This window comes from Salmo trutta, unplaced genomic scaffold (assembly GCF_901001165.1).
Source record: "Salmo trutta unplaced genomic scaffold, fSalTru1.1, whole genome shotgun sequence".
NCBI classification, from domain to species: Eukaryota; Metazoa; Chordata; class Actinopteri; order Salmoniformes; family Salmonidae; genus Salmo; species Salmo trutta.
Window position 1 is genome coordinate 452,302 of NW_021822244.1, and position 22,272 is coordinate 474,573.

General features: G+C 45.4%; 1 protein-coding gene across 1 annotated transcript; it reads right to left on the reverse strand.

The window, feature by feature from the left end:
* LOC115181408 (zinc fingers and homeoboxes protein 2) lies at positions 1-21,024 on the reverse strand. Its single transcript, XM_029743346.1, has 3 exons — positions 20,691-21,024; positions 1,385-4,022; positions 1-944 (listed from the first exon to the last, which is right to left on the reverse strand). Exon 2 carries the CDS (start codon positions 3,876-3,878, stop codon positions 1,395-1,397), a length of 2,484 nt encoding a protein of 827 aa, XP_029599206.1. The 5' UTR covers positions 3,879-4,022; positions 20,691-21,024; the 3' UTR covers positions 1-944; positions 1,385-1,394.
* Between the last annotated feature and the right edge of the window lie 1,248 nt (positions 21,025-22,272).

Consider the following 22,272-nt stretch of genomic DNA (forward strand, 5'->3'; position numbering starts at 1 on the left):
TTCAGTTGGTTGTGTTTTATTGAGTTACAGCAGACGGATTTAAAAAATAAAATCAAGCAAAGAGATTCTTGGTAGCAGTACAGTATTCCAGATACATGTATGAACATAATTCACTAATAGGAGGCATGAAACTCAAGGAGCGAGCCATTGAAATTGAGCCTAACACCTAGGATATCTATGGATATCTAGAAAGCCAACACGAGAAAAGACCAGTTACGGACGCTGCAATTCAAAAATGAGACTGAACTACAAAAAACATGTACAGTGCATTTTCTTGTTTTTTTATTCATGTCCATTCTGTGTCTGACTGTCGTCTCAGCAGCATTCAGCATGAGAGAGGGGGGACAACTGTTATTGTAATGCAAGTATGGGATTCTTAGCCTGGGTAGGAGACCTGTTTGTGCCATCATTCCACTCCTTGTCATGCCAAACATCTGGTACCCAGGCTAGGTGATTCTATGGTCTGCTAGAGAACCACTATAAACCCTTTAGTCCAATGGATGAACTCACTGGTTATCAGATCAGAAGTGTAACTTGTCTATCCACTTGAAATAAGTGCCATCTATGACCAGCTGTCAGTTACTAAACGTTTTGTTAAAAAAAAAAAAGAAAGAAGATGAATTGGCTTATAATTACCGTCATAAAAACCAAAACATTCCTCTTTTAGGGGTTATTGACTCATGTTAGAAATGTAAAAACCAGCAACCCCAAAAATGTTTACAAAGCTTTTGCAATACAGAAAAATATTTACAAGGGCCCTTTTTTATTAAGTGTAATAATAATAATAATGCATCAAGTCCAGCTTTGGCACTCAATGGTCTGGCCAGTCAGTGTTTGGAGTGGACTCTACTGTCCACTGTGCTGATGTCACAGGCCAGGTAGGAAATCATTGGTTCCAGATTCAACAATCTTGAGAATCTTCTGCTTGAGAAACTCAGCATCCTCTGAAACAAAGTAAAATGTCAAAACACAGACTTGTTATACAAATGGCTGACTACACCCTTTGTAGTTAACTTATCATTCTGCAGTTAACAGACCCATACAGCAGGCTATCAGGTGCTTTTCTGTTCACCAGGGGAAAAATCCCCAGTCATAACCACATGTGTATAATCTCAATAGCCTCTTCCTGCCAATATGTTTTTCTGAAGGCTAAATTACAGGCTTCCCGGGTGGTTCAAAGCCACAGCTGCTAGATTGTTGCTAGCCATCTCTCTGTTAAAGGGAAAACCATCACACTACTACATAACCAATTCCCCTGCATCTGGGACATATTTCTTTGACTGAGTTACTTACAGGCATCAAGACGAGATCATTAACACTGAAATGCATCATTATCAAAGGAATTATACATTTGCAGTACAGTAGCTTATCATAGACTACTCACCATGCTCTTTTCATCCAGTCACCCGACCAGGTTGGTCTCCCATCAGCACCTCTGTTTCTGATCCGATCTTCTGGTTCTCCAAAGCACCTTTAGTCTCGTCCCCTACAGCCATGGTCACCTTCACCCACCTGCTTCTGTCCACGTTGGCCTGTCCATGTTGGTCCCTGCCCCTGCTGATGTCTGTCATACTCTGGCCCAGTTTACTGGTAAACCACTGGACTATGTCCTGGTTGATGAGTTTCGACTGCAATGGAAGCTTTTCTGCGTCTTCTGCTGAAAGCAGTGTCGTCTTGGCTTCTGTGCAGTGCTGCTGGAGAATGCTGCTTGGGGGTCGTTCTGTAATCCCTGACGAGCTCTGACCATTCTGTTCTGCTTTGCCGTTGACTTTCTGGAACTGTTCCATCCAGTCCAAGGTTCCATTCTTCAGGGCGGATCGGTTTTCCTTGAACCAGCGGACAATCTCTGTACGAGACAAACCTGTCTGTCCCTCCAGCTGGCTGTACTCCTCTGGCGACGGCCACTGGGTCTGGGTGAACACCTCTTTGAGAAGCCCTAGGGATTTCCTGTCGATTGGCTCAGGACTGGTGGAAGTGGTGACAATGGGAAGAGGTGAGCACCGGACTTTGCTGTCCTGTTCGTAAACACTATTTAGTATCCCTCGTTGCTCCTCAAGGCTCTTAGGACCCATGGAGTTTGCCAGGGCTTGTTCCAAGTTGTCCCGCAACGCTCTGCGCTCTGAGAACCAGCAGTCGATCTCAGTCTTGGAGAGCCTTGTGTCCACAACGAGGTTGTCAACGTCAATTTCAGTGGGGGAGCTGGTCCTCTGAAAACTCTCCTCTAGCATCTTGAGCTGCTCAGAGGATTTGCCTTTGAGCCTCTCCAGGAGAGGAAACTGGGTGGGGACAGCCTTTTTGGGCTGACTGTCTTTCGATGCCTGGGGCTCAATCTTGATCACCTGTGGCGCCACCTTGTGATTGAGGAGTCGTTGCTCGCTGAACCACTTCTTGATTTCTCCTCTAGAGAGGCCGGTGGACTCAATGAGACGGTATACTTCCTCCTCTTCAGGGAACTGGCACTGGGTGTAACTAGCTTTCAGTACAGCAATCTGGTCCGGGGTTTTATCGGAGTCTGAAGTGAAGCTGGGTTTAGGCGAAGCCACCAGTCTAGGTGCCTGAATCGTCTGGATTATGGAGGGACGTTTGATCTCTGAAGCGGCCACTACTGGAGCTGCCAAGGGTCGCTTTACTGACTGCACGACCTGGTTTGCCATGGTTAGTGTGATGGGAGAACAACTGACAGCTGAGCCGTTTGCAACGGGCGTCAACACATAACTGGTCTGTCCCAGGAGGTTGAAGGGGACGGATTGAACTAGGGACTGTTGTCCTTTGGTGGACTGAGCCATCTGGGCACCGCTCAGCACGGTGAAGGTGGTCTGTGGGACTGACTGGATGGTACCATTGAACATCTTCTTCCGAGCTTCTTCCACCTCTTCAGGGGACCAGCTGATGCCTTGCTTCAGCCTCTGGAGGGTGAACCACACCTTGATCTGTTCCTCGGGGTGCTTCGAGGCAGCGGTAAGCCAGGACAGCTCCGCTTGGGTCGGGTATGGGAACTTGGTGAAGGATGTGATGAGTGTCAGGTTACTGTCCAGTGAAGGGTTGTACTTAGAGGTGTTCAAAGGGACAGCGATTTTTGGTACTAAGTTGTAGTTAGGAGGGCGCTGAAGAGAAGGCATGATATGAGAGATGCTATCTTTTAGGGTCGCTTCTGGGATGATCACGGTCCCGTTCACATTCACGGCGGCGATCTGCTTTCTGGGGAGCTCGGGGTTGAGTCTGTCCGGTTGACTTTCTGTGAATAACCGTTTGTTGTCTGTTTTTGGCTTACTAATCTTCACTGTGGTGGATTTGCTCAGGGGGAAAGTGGCAAAGTCTTCTCCAGTCAGAATGCCGTTGGTTGAATCACAGACGACAGCGTTGCTTGCTCCTTCTATCGACTGCTCTAGGATGGTCTGATTGTTCAGTTTGATTCTCTTGAACTTAAAGTTGCTCTCCCCTGGATGACACCTCTCATTGTGCTCTGTCAAGGTGTCAAACTTCTTTGTGTTGAAGTTGCACACAGCACACAGGTAGAGCGGGTTGAGAATGACATTGGGGTGATTGGAGTCCACGTGTTCCTTGAACTCATTCAGGTTCTGCGTAGAGAACGGACAGTACTTGCATTCATAGCCTCCCTGCTGCTTCCTCTGAGGCCTTGAATCCACAGCATTAGGTTTCTCAGGGGCCGGCGACTCCTGACGTGAACCACTAGGCTCTGTCCCAGAGCTCCAGTCCTCCGCAGGAAGCATCTCTTTGGATCCATTCACCACTGTGCTTTTGTCATTCGCCGATACCTCCACCTCCATCTCACCTGGATCCTCTTGCCCCATCATGTCATCACCTCTAAAAACAGCATCAGCTCTACAAGGGGTCGTGGTCTTCCTTCGGCTGGCCATGGCGTGCGTAGGTCACCTGGGACTGTTAGACGGACGTTGTAGGGGATGTTTGTCTTGTGAAGAATATGCACTTGTTGTTCCAGCTGACTGTTAATGTCAGCTCCAATGAGGGAATTCATGAGACTTCATCCCAGATCACCCAATCTGGGGGGGAGAGAGAGAGGAGAAATTAAAGAAACAAGGATATTCCTGCAATAACCTGAAAACAGACAATATTAAAATCCCATACCGCCGGTTCAATAGTCAGCATCATTTTTCTTCCTCTTTCCTACTTAACATAAATGGCCATGGTAATAAGGCCTAACTCTGCAATGAAAATGTCCCTAAACTATTGTACATATTCAGAGTTATTGTTCTCCATCCCTCTGTCACAGGACATAGCTTGTCCCTTCTGTGACAAAACAAGCCTTTCAAACTCAATGACAGTAATCCTGGAAACCCAAAACTGCTTCCGATCCCGTCTCCCTAGTAACAGATTACATATGTCATCTCTCTGTTGAAGCTGCAATATGTAACTGTCTCCCTAGTAGCAGATTACATATGTCATCTCTCTGTTGAAGCTGCAATATGTAACTGTCTCCCTAGTAGCAGATTACATATGTCATCTCTCTGTTGAAGCTGCAATATGTAACTGTCTCCCTAGTAACAGATTACATATGTCATCTCTCTGTTGAAGCTGCAATATGTAACTGTCCTCCCTAGTAACAGATTACATATGTCATCTCTCTGTTGAAGCTGCAATATGTAACTGTCTCCCTAGTAACAGATTACATATGTCATCTCTCTGTTGAAGCTGCAATATGTAACTGTCTCCCTAGTAACAGATTACATATGTCATCTCTCTGTTGAAGCTGCAATATGTAACTGTCTCCCTAGTAACAGATTACATATGTCATCTCTCTGTTGGAGCTGCAATATGTAACTGTCTCCCTAGTAACAGATTGCAACTTCAACAGAGAGATGGCATATGTAATGTCACTTTTATGGGCAACCCAACCAAATTCACACAGAAATATGTGTTATAGATCTGTCACTCATTGAAAGCAAGTCTAAGAAGCTGTAGATCTGTTCTGTGTGCACTGTTTTTTTTTAGCATCTTTTACGGTTTTGTACACTAGTATCAAACAGCTGAAAATACTCTTTTTAGTTACGGAAAAATATATTTCACAGCAGTTTACATGGTACATTGATTCTCTACACTATACTTGCTTGTTTTGTCACAAACTGAAATTAAGCGAACTATTTGAATTTTAGCAACCAGGAAATAGCAGAGTGATTTTTCCACAAAGTGCATCTTTAAAGGCCTAAAGCCAGTAATACATACACCCAAAGCCAAGACAGCTCCATGTTGGTGCAACACATACTGTAGCTAAATCTGACAACGCACCAAAACAGAATCAGCTCCAAGGTAACAGATGTGAAAAAACTTCAGAGAAGCCTTAAGGATGCAATATAATACAGTACATGGATTTCATTTCCCTGAGCATTTCTTTTTTTTATGAAGCGATAGAGGAGCTAATTCAAGAGAGCGTGAAAGAAGTAATTGATATTCTAGTTGCCTCATGCATTACCAAATCACATTTCCATGCAACAAAACTGGAAGGGAGAACGTGTTTTTCTATAACAAACAGACTTTTGGTTCTGCAATAGAACACTTTTATAAGGGCCGATGTGTTCTGACTTCCAGCAGTGACTGAACTGATAGAATCCGCTGGACAGGACAGCAGGTAAATGATGGTAGGAGGACTTTAATAGAAGAGTAGGCTTTGTGTGATGAATGGTGAATGTAGCTTTTGGCTCCAAAATGAAGAAACAAATCTGTTTTCACAGTGGACTGCCTGACCTCGGATCATTTATCAGTTCACTAAATCAGGAGAAAGCTATCAAATATCACATTTCAGTAACTGCCTCTCTTCAAACTCTTCAAAGATTGCTTTCTTCACAACCGTGACTAAGACCCAGTGGTGCTTGGGATGAGACCCAACATGTTTCATTTCAGGAACAACTGTTACAGCCCACTGTTTAGAACACAGAACATCCATGTTCCATGCTGTTGGTCTGGTGGTCAGGGCTCCGGTAAGAGATGGTCTAGGTAGAACATGTTCCATGCTGTTGGTCTGGTGGTCAGGGCTCTGGTAAGAGATGGTCTAGGTAGAACATGTTCCATGCTGTTGGTCTGGTGGTCAGGGCTCTGGTAAGAGATGGTCTAGGTAGAACATGTTCCATGCTGTTGGTCTGGTGGTCAGGGTTCCGGTAAGAGATGGTCTAGGTAGAACATGTTCCATGCTGTTGGTCTGGTGGTCAGGGCTCCGGTAAGAGATGGTCTAGGTAGAACATGTTCCATGCTGTTGGTCTGGTGGTCAGGGCTCTGGTAAGAGATGGTCTAGGTAGAACATGTTCCATGCTGTTGGTCTGGTGGTCAGGGCTCTGGTAAGAGATGGTCTAGGTAGAACATGTTCCATGCTGTTGGTCTGGTGGTCAGGGCTCCGGTAAGAGATGGTCTAGGTAGAACATGTTCCATGCTGTTGGTCTGGTGGTCAGGGCTCCGGTAAGAGATGGTCTAGGTAGAACATGTTCCATGCTGTTGGTCTGGTGGTCAGGGCTCTGGTAAGAGATGGTCTAGGTAGAACATGTCCCATGCTGTTGGTCTGGTGGTCAGGGCTCTGGTAAGAGATGGTCTAGGTAGAACATCCATGACTAGCTACATCAGCACTGGGAAATGTCAAATACAAATGACTGCCGTCATCAACTCAGTCACTCATTGGATCGTAACTTGGGGTATTCCCATAACCAGCAGAAGAGGTGCATCGTTAAAATTCAGGCCAGACTCATTTCCATAAGGTAGTTATGACAACCACAGTCCGGACATTGACTTGCCCTCGTTGCATTGCTGTTGATGCTGCTGCTGCAGCAGTGTATTAAAAACACACCTCGCAGGTATTCATTCATCTGGGAGGAGACATGGAGCCAGGAAGGCTGCAGTGTATTAAAAACACACCTCACAGGTATTCATTCATCTGGGAGGAGACATGGAGCCAGGAAGGCTGCAGTGTATTAAAAACACACCTCACAGGTATTCATTCACCTGGGAGGAGACATGGAGCCAGGAAGGCTGCAGTGTATTAAAAACACACCTCACAGGTATTCATTCATCTGGGAGGAGACATGGAGCCAGGAAGGCAGCAGTGTATTAAAAACACACCTCACAGGTATTCATTCATCTGGGAGGAGACATGGAGCCAGGAAGGCTGCAGTGTGGAGTCAGGCGGACTGAGGGGCCGTTGCTAAGAGCCAGTCCGTCTGTCTGCCAGACCTGGGTCGTGTTCAGTCGGCTCCAAATGGAAGAAAAAGGACTGAAACAGAGAGGGACTACCTCGACTTGTCCATTGAGAAACACTAATGGTCCGTTTCAAAATGTTTTCTGTTGCATGTCCTAATGAGTCCTGCTAGCAGACTGACGCTGTCCTCTCCATTCAGGACTGTGCTGCGGCGTGCCAGGCTGGGCGTCTTATCCCTGTGCTGCTGCGGCGTGCCAGGCGTCTTATCCCTGTGCTGCGGCGGCGGCGTGTCAGGCCGGGCGTCTTATCCCTGTGCTGCGGCGGCGGCGTGTCAGGCCGGGCGTCTTATCCCTGTGCTGCTGCGGCGGCGTGTCAGGCCGGGCGTCTTATCCCTGTGCTGCTGCGGCGGCGTGTCAGGCCGGGCGTCTTATCCCTGTGCTGCTGCGGCATGTCAGGCTGGATGGAGAGGAGCGCCCCGCCATACTGGAGCCAAATTAAACTTGCATGAGGTCCCAGCCGACGCTTTGTGTCTCATATCATGTCCTCAGCTCACCGTCTCTGAGAGCGCGAGTCTGACTCTGCTCTGGAGAGACCTACTCTGTCCACTCATATGCTTCCAGCCCGACTGACACATACTAACCCAGGCCAGCAGGTACCAAAGTAACTCCCCCAATGGACACTGCTCTGGTGACTCGCTGCTGTATTCAAGGGGCTTTCATTATTTGCTTCCAACAGGAGAACATACATTAACAACAGGCTCATCCACATCATGAATCATTCCTGATGATTAGGCTGCCACAGACGTCAACATCAGTTACAGAACATGAAACATCCATAGGACGACGGATCACTCCGTCATCAGATCACTAAAGTCATTCCATCTGACACAATAACAACCCAGCTGAAGAGTTACTGACTCCCCCTCTGCTGTGTGTCAACCTGCTGTGTGTCTCTCTCTCTCTCAACCTGCTGCGCGTCCTCTCTCTCAACCTGCTGCGCGTCCTCTCTCTCAACCTGCTGCGCGTCCTCTCTCAACCTGCTGCGCGTCCTCTCTCTCAACCTGCTGCGCGTCCTCTCTCTCAACCTGCTGCGCGTCTCTCTCAACCTGCTGCGCGTCTCTCTCAACCTGCTGCGCGTCTCTCTCAACCTGCTGCGCGTCTCTCTCAACCTGCTGCGCGTCTCTCTCAACCTGCTGCGCGTCTCTCTCAACCTGCTGCGCGTCTCTCTCAACCTGCTGCGCGTCTCTCTCAACCTGCTGCGCGTCTCTCTCAACCTGCCTCGCGTCTCTCTCAACCTGCTGCGCGTCTCTCTCAACCTGCTGCGCGTCTCTCTCAACCTGCTGCGCGTCTCTCTCAACCTGCTGCGCGTCTCTCAACCTGCTGCGCGTCTCTCAACCTGCTGCGCGTCTCTCAACCTGCTGCGCGTCTCTCAACCTGCTGCGCGTCTCTCAACCTGCTGTGTGTCCAGGAATTGCAACAGCTGGCCAATGAATCCCTACAAGTGTGAAGCTGCCGAGTCAGAGACTGTGTGTCAAAGGACCTTTCTATCCGGCCAATCAGAGACAACACTATGACTCATGAGCCCATCACACCATCACTACAGCCCTTCCATATCTACCATGACAACAAGACAGTTGGTAAATAACAACATACTGAAGAGCAGAATGGATCCACCTGCTGAGTGGCGAGACACTTTCAGAGCAGCATTCATCTGATGTGACAGAAACACATGTCATGGTGGGTGTGGGGGACAAGGCACAGACTGCTGTTGCTAGGATAACAGAGTGGACAGGAAGAAGGTAGGCATTTCATCCAGACTGGCTCACTGTTCCATGTTCCATAGATCAGAGGTCTGCTGTATTCAGTGAGGTGAAGCGTTCAGAACTTTGGCAGCGACAGAAACGCAACAAATAGAGGTGACTTAATTCCCTATTCTTCTACCAGACAGAGAAGTATGTCTGATCTAGACAGTGCATTTCTATCTGAACTTTGTGTAATGTTGTGAAACATTGCAGCGTTCTGAACAGACCCACAGCGCCAGTGTTCTAGAGGGTGATGATGATGGAAGGAGAGAGAGAGGAGGTGTGTGGGAGGAGACAGTGCTCTGCTAATACTGCATCCCCCAGCAGGGGGCTGAATTTGGGAACGTCACAGAATTCATTTAAATCATCAAATTGGCCCTGAAAAAAAACACTGTAGCTCTGCATTGAAACAGGCAATCACCCTTTCCCTGCTTTACTTACCATTCTATCTAGGTTATGAACACAGAATAATAATAACTGAATTGGTCCAAGGAATGTTGAGTAGTGCACTGCAAGCCTGGTGCAGATTCTCTGTATTAGAATGATATAAATAACAGTGTTTAAACCCCAATGTTTAAGCCTAGCAGGCTACTACTGGACTGGAGCAAGTCTTTATCATATCCGGGGTGTCCAGTCAGTCCACCATCACATTGATTCTGATTTGGACAATTAAATAGTCCAAAGTTACTGGTTAGGGTCCCATCATGTCTTTAAATATAGCAGTCAAAGTCTGAACTGGTCTAGCAGCCCGGTTACCATGGAAACAGGCTAACAGCAGGGGGGAGGGATTTATTCTCTCCACTTCACCAGAGACCAGAATGTTCCGACTCACTACTTTTGGCCCAACCAACTTAGATAAGACATCAGCCCTTTTGATTCTACTGTATAAACATCAAGTTGGAGGGGGTCCACAATACATATGCTTGTATTCAACTGGTAGAATCCAGGTAGGGGTCAATTGAATCTATACTTTGCCCAAGCGGACCATTGCATAGACTGCATTGTACTGGTAAAGACCTAGTAGTACTACAAGACTGAGCCTGGTATTCACAGTGAATATAGACAGCATGAGGTGGTAAGTATTTGGTTTAGAAAAGGAATCCTAATATTACTACCAAGCTGAGGGAAGCATGAAGTCCTCCAGTCAAGAAATACTTTGACAGTTATCAAACCATGTCCATGCATTCACAATGCAGTCTAACCCTGAGAATGACCATGCTTTCTTGAACTCTGTCCTCTTGTACAAAACATATTTATACACTGAACAAAAATATAAAGAAACGCAACAATTTCAAAGATTTTACTGAGTTACAGTTCATAAGGAAATCAGTCAATTTAAATAAATTCATTAGGCCTTAATCTATGGATTTCACATGATTGGGAATACAGATATGCATCTGTTGGTCAAAGATACCTTAAAAAATAAGGTAGGGGCGTGGATCAGAAAATCAGACAGTATCTGGTGTGACCACCATGTGCCTCATGCAGCACGACATCTCCTTTGCATAGTTCTTGAAATGTTCCGTATTGACTGACCCTCATGTCTTAAAGTACTGGACTGTCGTTTCTCTTTGCTTATTTGAGCTGTTCTGGCCATATTATGGACTTGGTCTTTTACCAAATAGGGTTATCTTCTGTATACCACCCCTACCTTGCCACAACATAACTGATTGGCTCAAATGCATTAAAGAAAGAAATCCCACAAATTAACTTTTATCAAGGCACACCTGTTAATTCCAGTTGACAGAATGCCAAGAGTGAGCAAAGCTGTCATCAAGGAAAAGGGTGGCTACTTTGAATAATGTCAAATATAAAATATATTTTGATTAACACTTTTTTGGTTACTACATGATTCCATATGTGTTATTTCATAGTTTTGATGTCTTCACTATTCTACAATGTAGAAAATAGTAATAGTAGGTGTCCAAACTTTTGCTGGGTGCTGGGTACTGTGTGTGTGTGTGTGTGTGTGTGCGTGCGTGTGTGCGTGTGTATATGTATATATCCACACCGAGGTTGGAATATTACTGTGGAATTGTGAAGTATGCTTATTAAGTCCCTTTTAGTGATTATGAAGTCCCTTTTAGTGTAAGAACTGGTTGAAATGACTGCCTTACATTTTTGGTGGGATGGAGTTCTGTTAAATTAGCTAATAGACCAATAATAAAAGAGAATTTCAAACCTCTGCCAATAACAGCTCCCCACTCAGGCCACACAGACAATCCTAGCAAAAATTTAGCTTGAGAAAATGCTCTTTGCTAAGAAGCTATTTCTGTTTAATTTTGACAATTTTAATTTAAAAACAATTACAGTACGGTACTTCATTGTTACCCAGAAATGATTTGATATAAAACAGTCTGCATTGGGCTTTTAAGGAAACCGGAGACTTGACATGAGGAGCTATGTGGTCATGAGTGTGTCAGTCCTGGCAGGGTGGTGTCTGGTGAAACCATCTATAACAGTCAGTCCTGGTGTCTGGTGAAACCATCTGTAACAGTCAGTCCTGGCAGGGTGGTGTCTGGTGAAACCATCTGTAACAGTCAGTCCTGGCAGGGTGGTGTCTGGTGAAACCATCTGTAACAGTCAGTCCTGGCAGGGTGGTGTCTGGTGAAACCATCTGTAACAGTCAGTCCTGGCAGGGTGGTGTCTGGTGAAACCATCTGTAGCAGTCAGTCCTGGCAGGGTGGCGTCTGGTGAAACCATCTGTAACAGTCAGTCCTGGCAGGGTTGTGTCTGGGGAAACCATCTGTAACAGTCAGTCCTGGCAGGGTGGTGTCTGGGGAAACCATCTGTAACAGTCAGTCCTGGCAGGGTGGCGTCTGGTGAAACCATCTGTAACAGTCAGTCCTGGCGTCTGGTGAAACCATCTGTAACAGTCAGTCCTGGCGTCTGATGAAACCATCTGTAACAGTCAGTCCTGGCGTCTGATGAAACCATCTGGAACAGTCAGTCCTGGCGTCTGGTGAAACCATCTGGAACAGTCAGTCCTGGCAGGGTGGTGTCTGGTGAAACCATCTGTAAGTCAGTCCTGGCAGGGTGGTGTCTGGTGAAACCATCCGTAACAGTCAGTCCTGGCGTCTGGTGAAACCATCTGTAACAGTCAGTCCTGGCAGGGTGGTGTCTGGTGAAACCATCTGTAACAGTCAGTCCTGGCGTCTGGTGAAACCATCTGTAACAGTCAGTTCTGGCAGGGTGGTGTCTGGTGAAACCATCTGTAGCAGTCAGTCCTGGCAGGGTGGTGTCTGGTGAAACCATCTGTAGCAGTCAGTCCTGGCAGGGTGGCGTCTGGGGAAACCATCTGTAACAGTCAGTCCTGGCAGGGTGGTGTCTGGGGAAACCATCTGTAACAGTCAGTCCTGGCAGGGTGGTGTCTGGGGAAACCATCTGTAACAGTCAGTCCTGGCAGGGTGGTGTCTGGTGAAACCATCTGTAGCAGTCAGTCCTGGCAGGGTGGTGTCTGGTGAAACCATCTGTAGCAGTCAGTCCTGGCAGGGTGGTGTCTGGTGAAACCATCTGTAACAGTCAGTCCTGGCGTCTGGTGAAACCATCTGTAACAGTCAGTCCTGGCAGGGTGGTGTCTGGTGAAACCATCTGTAGCAGTCAGTCCTGGCAGGGTGGTGTCTGGTGAAACCATCTGTAGCAGTCAGTCCTGACAGGGTGGCGTCTGGGGAAACCATCTGTAACAGTCAGTCCTGGCAGGGTGGTGTCTGGGGAAACCATCTGTAACAGTCAGTCCTGGCAGGGTGGTGTCTGGGGAAACCATCTGTAACAGTCAGTCCTGGCAGGGTGGTGTCTGGTGAAACCATCTGTAACAGTCAGTCCTGGCAGGGTGGTGTCTGGTGAAACCATCTGTAACAGTCAGTCCTGGCAGGGTGGTGTCTGGTGAAACCATCTGTAGTCCTTCCAGACTCACATTAAGCATCTCCAATCCAAAATTAAATCTAGAATGGGCTTCCTATTTCACAAAACAAAGCCTTCACTCATGCTGCCAAACACACCCGCGTAAAACTGACTATCCTACCGATCCTTGACTTCGGCGATGTCATTTACAAAATAGCCCCCAACACTAGGTTACCTAGTAGTGTTTCTCTAATTAACCATCTGTACATCTGGAGTACCTCCTCTAGCCTATATCAGCGACAGACAGTTGTTCGACCTACTGTAGTCAACCAAGCATGACTGGTGTTACTGGGTGTCCACATATGAGACAGCCTCTGCTACAGCAGGGGTGACCTGCTGGTCAGGCTGGAGACACGTGACTGGGTCAGAGCTGTGGGTTTCTGCAGTCAGAGAGAAGAGCCCCAGCTGAGCTCTTTCTTCTGTCCTCTCCCTTCCTCCAGCATTTCGATGCAGCTGCGACATCTGCAAATCTTTGTATGCAACCAATAAACTTTGATTCTGATTCGTCCTCTCCTCTTATGCTCTCTCCTTGCCTTCACATACTCTTCTCCTTTCCTTCTCTCGTCTTCTTTCAACCGGTCCTCTGTTTCTCTCTTTCCTCTCTCTCTCCCCCTCCTCCTTTCCTCTCTCCTCCTCCCCCTTTCCCTCTCCTCTGCCTCCTCCTCCCTCTTTCCCTCTCCTCCTCCCCCCTCATCCCTCCCCTCTCCTTTTAGGTCAGAATTATCACCTTCTGTGAGAATTATAAAGTAAATTAAAATACAGTTAAACACTCTTACAACTTTCTTGTCTTACGAGTGACTTATTAGCTTGATATAACTCTGAAGTGCTTACATACATAACAGTTTAGCCGGCGATATAACAGTATCGTATTAAACACATGAATAAAGTAAAAATACCTAATTAGCTGCTTATTGCAGAAGGGAGGAAATCCAAAACGTCACTTCTTGTTCCTGGCATGAATTCACGGTTCATCCTTAACCTGTTGGGGCTAGGGGGCAGTATTTTCACGGCCGGATAAAAAAAACGTACCCGATTTAAACTGGTTACTACTCTTACCCAGAAACGAGAATATGCATATAATTAGTAGATTTGGATAGAAAACTCTAAAGTTTCTAAAACCGTTTGAATGGTGTCTGTGAGTATAACAGAACTCATATGGCAGGCCAAAACCTGAGAAGATTCCATGCAGGAAGTGCCCTGTCTGACAATTTGTTGTCCTTCTAGGGCATCTCTATCAAAAATACAGCATCTCTGCTGTAACGTGACATTTTCTAAGGCTTCCATTGGCTCCCAGAAGGCGCCAGAAAGTGGAATGAGAGCTCTGCAGTCTCTGGGCGAAAAACAGCAGGAATTTTTGTGAGTGGTCAGGCAGGGAACACTGACACTGGAGCGCGCGTACACGAGAGGACTCCATGTTTTTCTTTCTCTCTTTGAATGAATACAACGTCGCCCGGTTGGAATATTATCGCTATTTTACGAGAAAAAACGCATAAAAATATATTTTAAACAGCGTTTGACATGCTTCGAAGTACGGTAATGGAATATTTCTATTTTTTTTGTCACGAAATGCGCCCGCGCGTCACCCTTCGGATAGGGACCTCAACGCACGAACAAAACGGAGCAATTTCAATATAACTATGGATTATTTGGAACCAAAACAACATTTGTTGTTGAAGTAGAAGTCCTGGGAGTGCATTCTGACGAAGAACAGCAAAGGTAATCAAATTTTTCTTATAGTAAATCTGAGTTTGGTGAGGGCCAAACTTGGTGGGTGTCAAATTAGCTAGCCATGATGGCCGGGCTATCTACTCAGAATATTGCAAAATGTGCTTTCGCCGAGAAGCTATTTAAAATCTGACACCGCGATTGCATAAAGGAGTTCTGTATCTATAATTCTTAAAATAATGATGTATTTTGTGAACGTTAATCATGAGTAATTTAGTAGTTCTGAATATCACATGCTAATGTAAAAAGCTGGTTTTTGATTTAAATATGAACTTGATTGAACAAAACATGCATGTATTGTATAACATAATGTCCTAGGAGTGTCATCTGATGAAGATCAAAGGTTAGTGCTGCATTTAGCTGTGGTTTTGGTTTTTGTGACATATGCTTGCTTTGAAAATGGCTGTGTGATTATTTTTGGCAGGGTACTCTGACATAATGTAATGTTTTGCTTTCGCTGTAAAGCCTTTTTGAAATCGGACAATGTGGTTAGATTAACGAGAGTCTTGTCTTTAAAATGGTGTAAAATAGTCATACGTTTGGGAAATTGAAGTTATAGCATTTTTTAGGTATTTGTATTTCGCGTCACGAGATTCCACTGGCTGCTGACTAGGGTGGGACGCAAGCTGGGATTCCACTGGCTGTTGACTAGGGTGGGACGCATGATATCGTTTAGGACCTTGAGCGTGGCTGAGGTGCACCCATGACCAGCTCGGAAACCAGATTGCATAGTGAAAATGGTACGGTCGGATTAGAAATGGTCGGTGATCTGTTTGTTAACTTGGCTTTCAAAGATTTCAGCAAGGCAGGAAAGGATGGATATAGGTCAATAACAGTTTGGGTCTAGAGTGTCTTCCCTTTTGAAGAGGGGGATGACCGTGGCAGCTTTCCAATCTTTGGGGATCTTAGACGATACGAAAGAGAGGTTGAACAGACTAGTAATAGGGGTTGCAACAATTTTGGTGAATCATTTTAGAAAGAGAGGGTCCAGATTGTCTAGCCCAGCTGATTTGTAGGGATCCAGATTTTGCAGCTCTTTCAGAACATCAGCTGTCTGGATTTGGGTGAAGGAAAAGCGGAGGGGCTTGGCCAATTTTCTGCGGGGGGGTGCAGAGCTGTTGCATAGCCAGCCGTAGAAAAATGCTCATTGAAATCACCGATAAATCTATGATAATCAATAGTGACAATGTTTCCTAGCCTAGTGCAGTGGGCAGCTAGGAGGAGGTGCTCTTATTCGCCATGGACTTGTGTCCCAAACCTTTTTGTTATTAGTACGACAGGATACAAATTTCTGCTTGAAAAAGCTAGCCTTAGCTTTCCTAACTGACTGTGTATATTGGTTCCTGAATTCCCTAAAAGTTGCATATCGCGGGGGCTATTTGATGCTAATGCAGTACGCCACAGGATGTTTTTGTGCTGGTGAAGGGCAGTCAAGTCTGGGGTGAACCAAGGGCTATATCCGTTCTTAGTTAAAAAAAAACCATTTTAAACGGGGCATGCTTATTTAAGATGGTGAGGAAAGCACTTTCAAAGAGCAACCTAGTGTTTAAGGGAACGTTTGACAGTGATGAGGGGTGGTCGTTTGACCGCTGACCCATGACGGACGCTGGCAATGAGGCAGTGATCGCTGAGATCCTGGTTGAAGACAGCAGAGGTGTATTTAGAGGGAAAGTTGGTCAAGATGATATCTATGACCATGGTTATGGATTTAGGGTTGTACCTGGTAGGTTCTTTGATCATTTGTGTGAGATTGAGGGCATCTAGCTTAGATTGTAGGACGGCCGGGGTGTTAAGCATATCCCAGTTTAGGTCACGTAACAGTACGAACTCCCTCTCATCTCTCCTATCATATCTCTTTCCTTTCCCTCTCCCATCATCTCTTTCTCTCCTTCCTTTCCCTGTACTCTTCTAACATGAAAGCCTGCCCATTACACACGAATACATCAATTTACTGTTGTTGAGTAGAAAACAGATGGGAGACGTTACCTAGGAAACCCATGCGGTCTGTGTGAGAGTTGTGTGGCTTCAGGACTCTATTTACCGTCACTGCTTCTCCTCTGTGAAGCTCTTTCTTTCCAACAGTTTGGCTTCTTTTAGTTCCAGATAAAACAATCCCTATGTAACTCAAACACTGGCACTTGTCTTTTCCTACTAGCACTGACTTGGCTGATAAACACTGAGGACAAATGTACTATGGACTGAAACGTGCTCGTCTCACCTAGCTGTCTATCTGAAGCTGAACTGACTTGCCTAGCTAAATAAAGGTTCAATAAAATAATAATAGCTTAGACACATTGGTCAAACCTTTACCTGCCGACAGTACTTAGCACCTCTGAACGGTGTCGGCACTCAATCTCTTTTTGTGTTCACACAGCAAAAACCTTTAAGTCGTCAGCTACTCTGCCTTTTTAAAATACTCCAAACCAGAAGGTGGCAGTAGTGTTTGGCAATGCATGTCCATGTGCTAATTTCTGCTGAATGTGTTGCACTTTCTCCTGTTGTGCTATTTACAAACAAACACGTGACTGTCTCAACTGTTCTGGGGAACTACGGTGAGCTTCATAATGTGACAGATGAAATGATCAACGTGATCAGCTTTGTCTCTTAATATATTGAACAAGTTGACTGCAGGTATTTACTTAAAAAGTAGCTACAAATATAAACATTTATTGAAAAACATCAAAATAAATAGTTTCAGCGGTATTGAAAAACCATCCCGAGGCCACTTCCAAATACCTCGGTATACTGCCCAGGCCTTGTGTGCATTGCGTCCGTGCACTTAGCTAGCTACCATCCCATAGCCTACATTGCATACAGTGTGAAGTGTGACTGGCTCATGACATTTAACTGTGGATGTATGGAGAAAATGCCCACTTTTCCCTTTTTGTTTTCACTCCTGTTGGCTCCCCCACGTGGGGGTTCGTGCTCTCTGATTGGCTCAAAGCCAAGTTGTTGGCCACCGACGAGCATTGCGATTCTACAGGTAGAAACGTCAGGTTCTTCTTTACCGGGTCGGCACGCTGCAGGTACCGCTTTTGTTCTAGCAAGAGAAGAAACGTCTATCGGCAGTGGCATTCTCAGTGTGTTTCACGTCGCTTTGAATAAGAGCGTCTGCTAAATGACTAAAATATCTATTTTTAAATGTCCATATTTGTTGAGTAGTGGTTTCAGAGGACTTTGGATAGGAAAGAGCTGAGACTTGGTTCAGACTATAAGTAGGTTATTGTTCTGGAAAAGAAACAGCCCGTGTCTTATCATACCCTGTGAATTCTCTCCTTCTTACTACTCTGACTGGACAATGGTGATTTCTCATTGTAATCCACATGAAGGAAATTGAGTCGGTAACATTATTATGTAACCTGCTGCATGCAGTCTTTTTGACTCATTACCAAAGTGAAAAATAAAAAAAATACAGTTAACGACTAATACAGGCGAGACCTAGGACCATGAAAAAAAACTGCTCGTCTGAGTGGAATGTCCTCACCTGCTATTAACTGACGCTGATTGCTTAGGTTCTGTTCTGCTCACGCCAGTGTTGTCCGATCAGAACACGATGTTGAGGCCCATACTAAACACTTAGTAACCATCACACGGCACACACGGACAATTCCGTTCAACTTCTTGACGTTGTTGTGTGGTTATGTTCGATGGACGCACGACACCTCAAGATAGAAACAGCATGTGAGTACATCACTACACAACATGCATCTTCTCTTCTTAAGACGGCATGTAAACACCACGCGCTAACTTGAGGTGACTGGGTGGTGCACTAGTGTGTCCAAGCTCCCTGATTGGTTGGAATGAGTGGGGGGGATTGAAGGGTGATTGACAGGGCTGCAGGCCAATCAGGTTGAAAGGGCAAATTTTTATTTTTTTATTTTTATTTTTACACAAAGACATAAAAAGAGAGTAATCATATGGTGATCATCATATGATTCATGACGAGCACATGTACGGCATTAGTCTGGACTCTTCCTCAACCTGCTCACTGAGGAGATTAACTACATTTTGGGGACCTGACTGCCTAATAAATATATTTGAGTCATTTAGCAGACACTATTATCCAGAGCGACTTACAGTAGAGAGTGCATACATTTTCAAACAAGAGTAGCTTCTGAACCCTCTCACTGAGAATATGGGCCCCAAAAATGTAGTTCGACTGCCTAATAAATAAGCACAAGGCTAACGAGGCTGTCTCTATGCTGTCATGAAGTCATCATGACTGTGGCCGCTCCACACAGACAGACTACAGGGCTTTTACAGGAAGACATGCCCACAGCAGGTATGACATCACCAGGGCCATCTTAGTCCCCTAGCTAACGACACATCTAGAAGCAGAGAGGAGGCAGGAACAACATCTCTCCGAGTCTGACAGAGGATATTGCTGAGGTGAGCACCACATGAGTCACAAAGAACAGGCGGCCATCTTTAAACAAGCCATTCGCTGCCTGAACCATGAAAAGACCAAGGACACTGAATGGGGATGAGGAGGGAGGGAGACCAAATGGATGTAGGCCTACGTTTGTCTTCAGCAACCTAAGCCCAAGTAATTGAACTGTGATCTATGACTGCTGTATGACGCCATCAGTGTGTACATATGACTTGAGAATGACTGCCATGCCTTGATCTGAATGAATACATTCCACCAGTCAGAAATTAACTGATGTTGTCACCGTAGAGACACTGCACAACTGTGACATGACTGGATTAGTCAGGTCACTAATGTTGATCATATCTCCCCCCCCTGGCTAAATGTGATGATAGGATCACACAGGGTTTGTGCATATCCTGAATATGCCTAGTAACCAGTGGAGGCTGCTGAGGGGAGAACAGCTCATCATTTTCCAGAACGGCATCAAACACCTGGAAACCATGTGTTTGATGTATTTGATACCATTCCACTGATTCCGCTCCAGTCATTACCACGAGCCCATCCTCCCCAATTAATGTGCCACCAACCTCCTGTGTTAGTAACCTAGTTGATGAGGTCTACAACTGTTGGTTTGGAATCCTGTGTGAACATAAAAACATGCACTGTACCTTTAACAGTGGTGTAAGTGGACACATGCAGTAGGCTACAAGTCAAATCAGGTCATCCTGTTGAGTGCTGCATCTTTTCAGGCTTTTGGACACCATAATCATACAAATCTGTAACCCCTCCACTAAATACCACAATGAAATAACTACTTCAGACGTTTCTTGACTTGGCTACATTATGAGCATGTACTGTAGCATGAGGAAATAACATGATGATAATATGAGGCATGTCATTGGGCAACAGTACTGTAGTTTGTAAAGATACAATGAAATGAGCCCTATTGTGTCAGGCTCATTTCATATGCATAGATCTTTATCAAGAAACAAACTTCATACTGAGAACCAAGCCCGTCTTAAACCACCAATATGTGAAATGTATTCTACTTCGACCAGTAGTCTGGCTGTACTGCAACGAGGCGTTTTATTCCACTGTGACTGTTGCCACAGTGCAGTAGGGACGTGCAAGAAGGCGTCACCGCTGCCTGCAGCCTGCCTACATCATACGACGGACGGCATTGGTACCCGAAATCGGAGTAGGTTGCTGGTTAAACTCCAGAACTAGAATACAATTTATAACGTTCTGGTCTTATGATTCCAATCGCCATTCCATAGCATACAACAGAAATAAGCAAGATAAATATTTTTTTCCAAAGCTCCCCAAATGTCCCCTTCCCTCGCCAACGACGTAACGCCATGTCGGCGTGGAGGCCATATTTTGCTGGTTATGTCGACATAGGGAAAAAGTACAAGTCCTCTCCCACAAATCTCGACTAACATTACCGCAGCATTGTAGCAAACACAACTTCCTAAAGCCGGAGGACTGTAGGCACATCGTGTCATTGCTTGAAACTGGATACATTGTTACTACTCGCAGGTCGTCAATCAGGTGTAGCCACACCGGGACAATCAAAGTTTAGTGGCTAGCCAAGTTAAAATGTGTAGTGGCGTCTGCGTACAGAAACAGTGGTGGTGGGAGGCTAGCTAGCTACACAGCTAGGCTACAGGTTTAACTTTGGGACTTGTTTTCGCCGATATGCAAACTGATAAATATTCTATTTGGCATATTCTTACCTGTCCACCACGTATGATGCGCTGTGATGCCGAGCACCGGTAAACGGGGTCCAAAACGGGTCTTTCAACACGATAACAACCGAATACGACGATTTATTCTACAGATTCGACCGAATCCGCCAGACAACAGCCGAAAAAAATCCGCGTTCGCAGGGGGATCTACGCCAAAAACCACATGATCAACTACGTCAGCGGACGTATTTGCATACGATACCAGGGCCACTTCCATCCTGGAGTTGTTGGAATCGCTCCTAAAAGTTAGAACGGTGGTCAGTATCAAGCCTCGGATAGTGTCCGGGAAATGACAGCCCTTCAGTGGTTGCTGGAACCTTGCTTTCGACTTTGAAAATGAATAAGCTGTTGTTGACGTCCTGTGCTCTGCGCCAGCTCAACGTTGTGTAGGTCATTGAATAGTAAGCAGTAAACTGAGTACTGGGCGGGTCAAAGCTTGTCTAGGGAGGGACACTACTTTACTGCTGGTCTTGCTGCAGTACTGACAGCTGTGTCTCAGGTGAATGGTGTCTACAAGTACTACTGCGATTTTAAATCTCTCTTTCTCTCTCTGTCTCTGTTTGGCGTCTCACCTAGTTTGACATTCTTCACTGAATAGCTTCCATCTAATTAGCTAATGAGACATCGTGAAAGGCAGCAGTGATTTATTGCCCTCCCTCTCTCTCTCAATTCAATTTCAGTTACATTTAAGGGCTTTATTGGCATGGGAAATATATGTTAACATTGCCAAAACAAGGGAAGTAGATAATAAACAATACAAATTAACAGTAAACATTACACTGATAGAAGTTCCAAAAGAATAAAGACATTTCAATTGTTAATTTTATGTATATGTACAGTGTTGTAACGATGTGCAAATAGTTAAAGTACAAAAGGGAAAATAAATAAACATAAATATGGGTTGTATTTACAATGGTGTTTGTTCTTCTACACCTGTTTGTATTGTGCGCATGTGACTAATACGATTTGATTCACTGATTGCCCTTTTCTTGTGGCAACAGGTCACAAATCTTGCTGCTGTGATGGCACACGGTGGTATTTCACCCGGTAGATATGGGAGTTTGTCAATATTGGGTTTATTTTTTGAATTCTTTGTGGTTCTGTGTAATCTGAGGGAAATATGCATCCCTAATATGGTCATACATTTGGCAGGAGGTTAGGAAGTGCAGCTCAGTTTCCACCTCATTTTGTGGGCAGTGTGCACATAGCCTGTCTTCTCTTAATAAGAGCCAGGTCTGCCTATGACGGCCTTTCTCAATAGCAAGGCTATGCTCACTGAGTCTGCACATTGTCAAAGCTTTCCTTAAGTTTGGGTCAGTCACAGTGTTGAGGTATTCTGCCACTGTGTACTTTCTGTTTAGGGCCAAATGGCATTCTCGTTTGCTTTGTTTTTTTGTTAATTATTTGACACATTGGAAAGAATTATCTTTTTATTTTCTCATGATTTGGTTGGGTCTAATTGTGTTGCTGTTCTGGGGTTCTGTGGGGTCTGTTTGTGAACAGAGACCCAGGACCAGCTTGTTTAGGGGACTCTTCTCCAGGTTCATCTCTCTGTAGGTTATGGCTTTGT

Bases quoted from the DNA above. Each gene is read 5' to 3' on its own strand.
- LOC115181408 (XM_029743346.1), bottom strand. From the start codon at position 3,878: ATGGCCAGCCGAAGGAAGACCACGACCCCTTGTAGAGCTGATGCTGTT.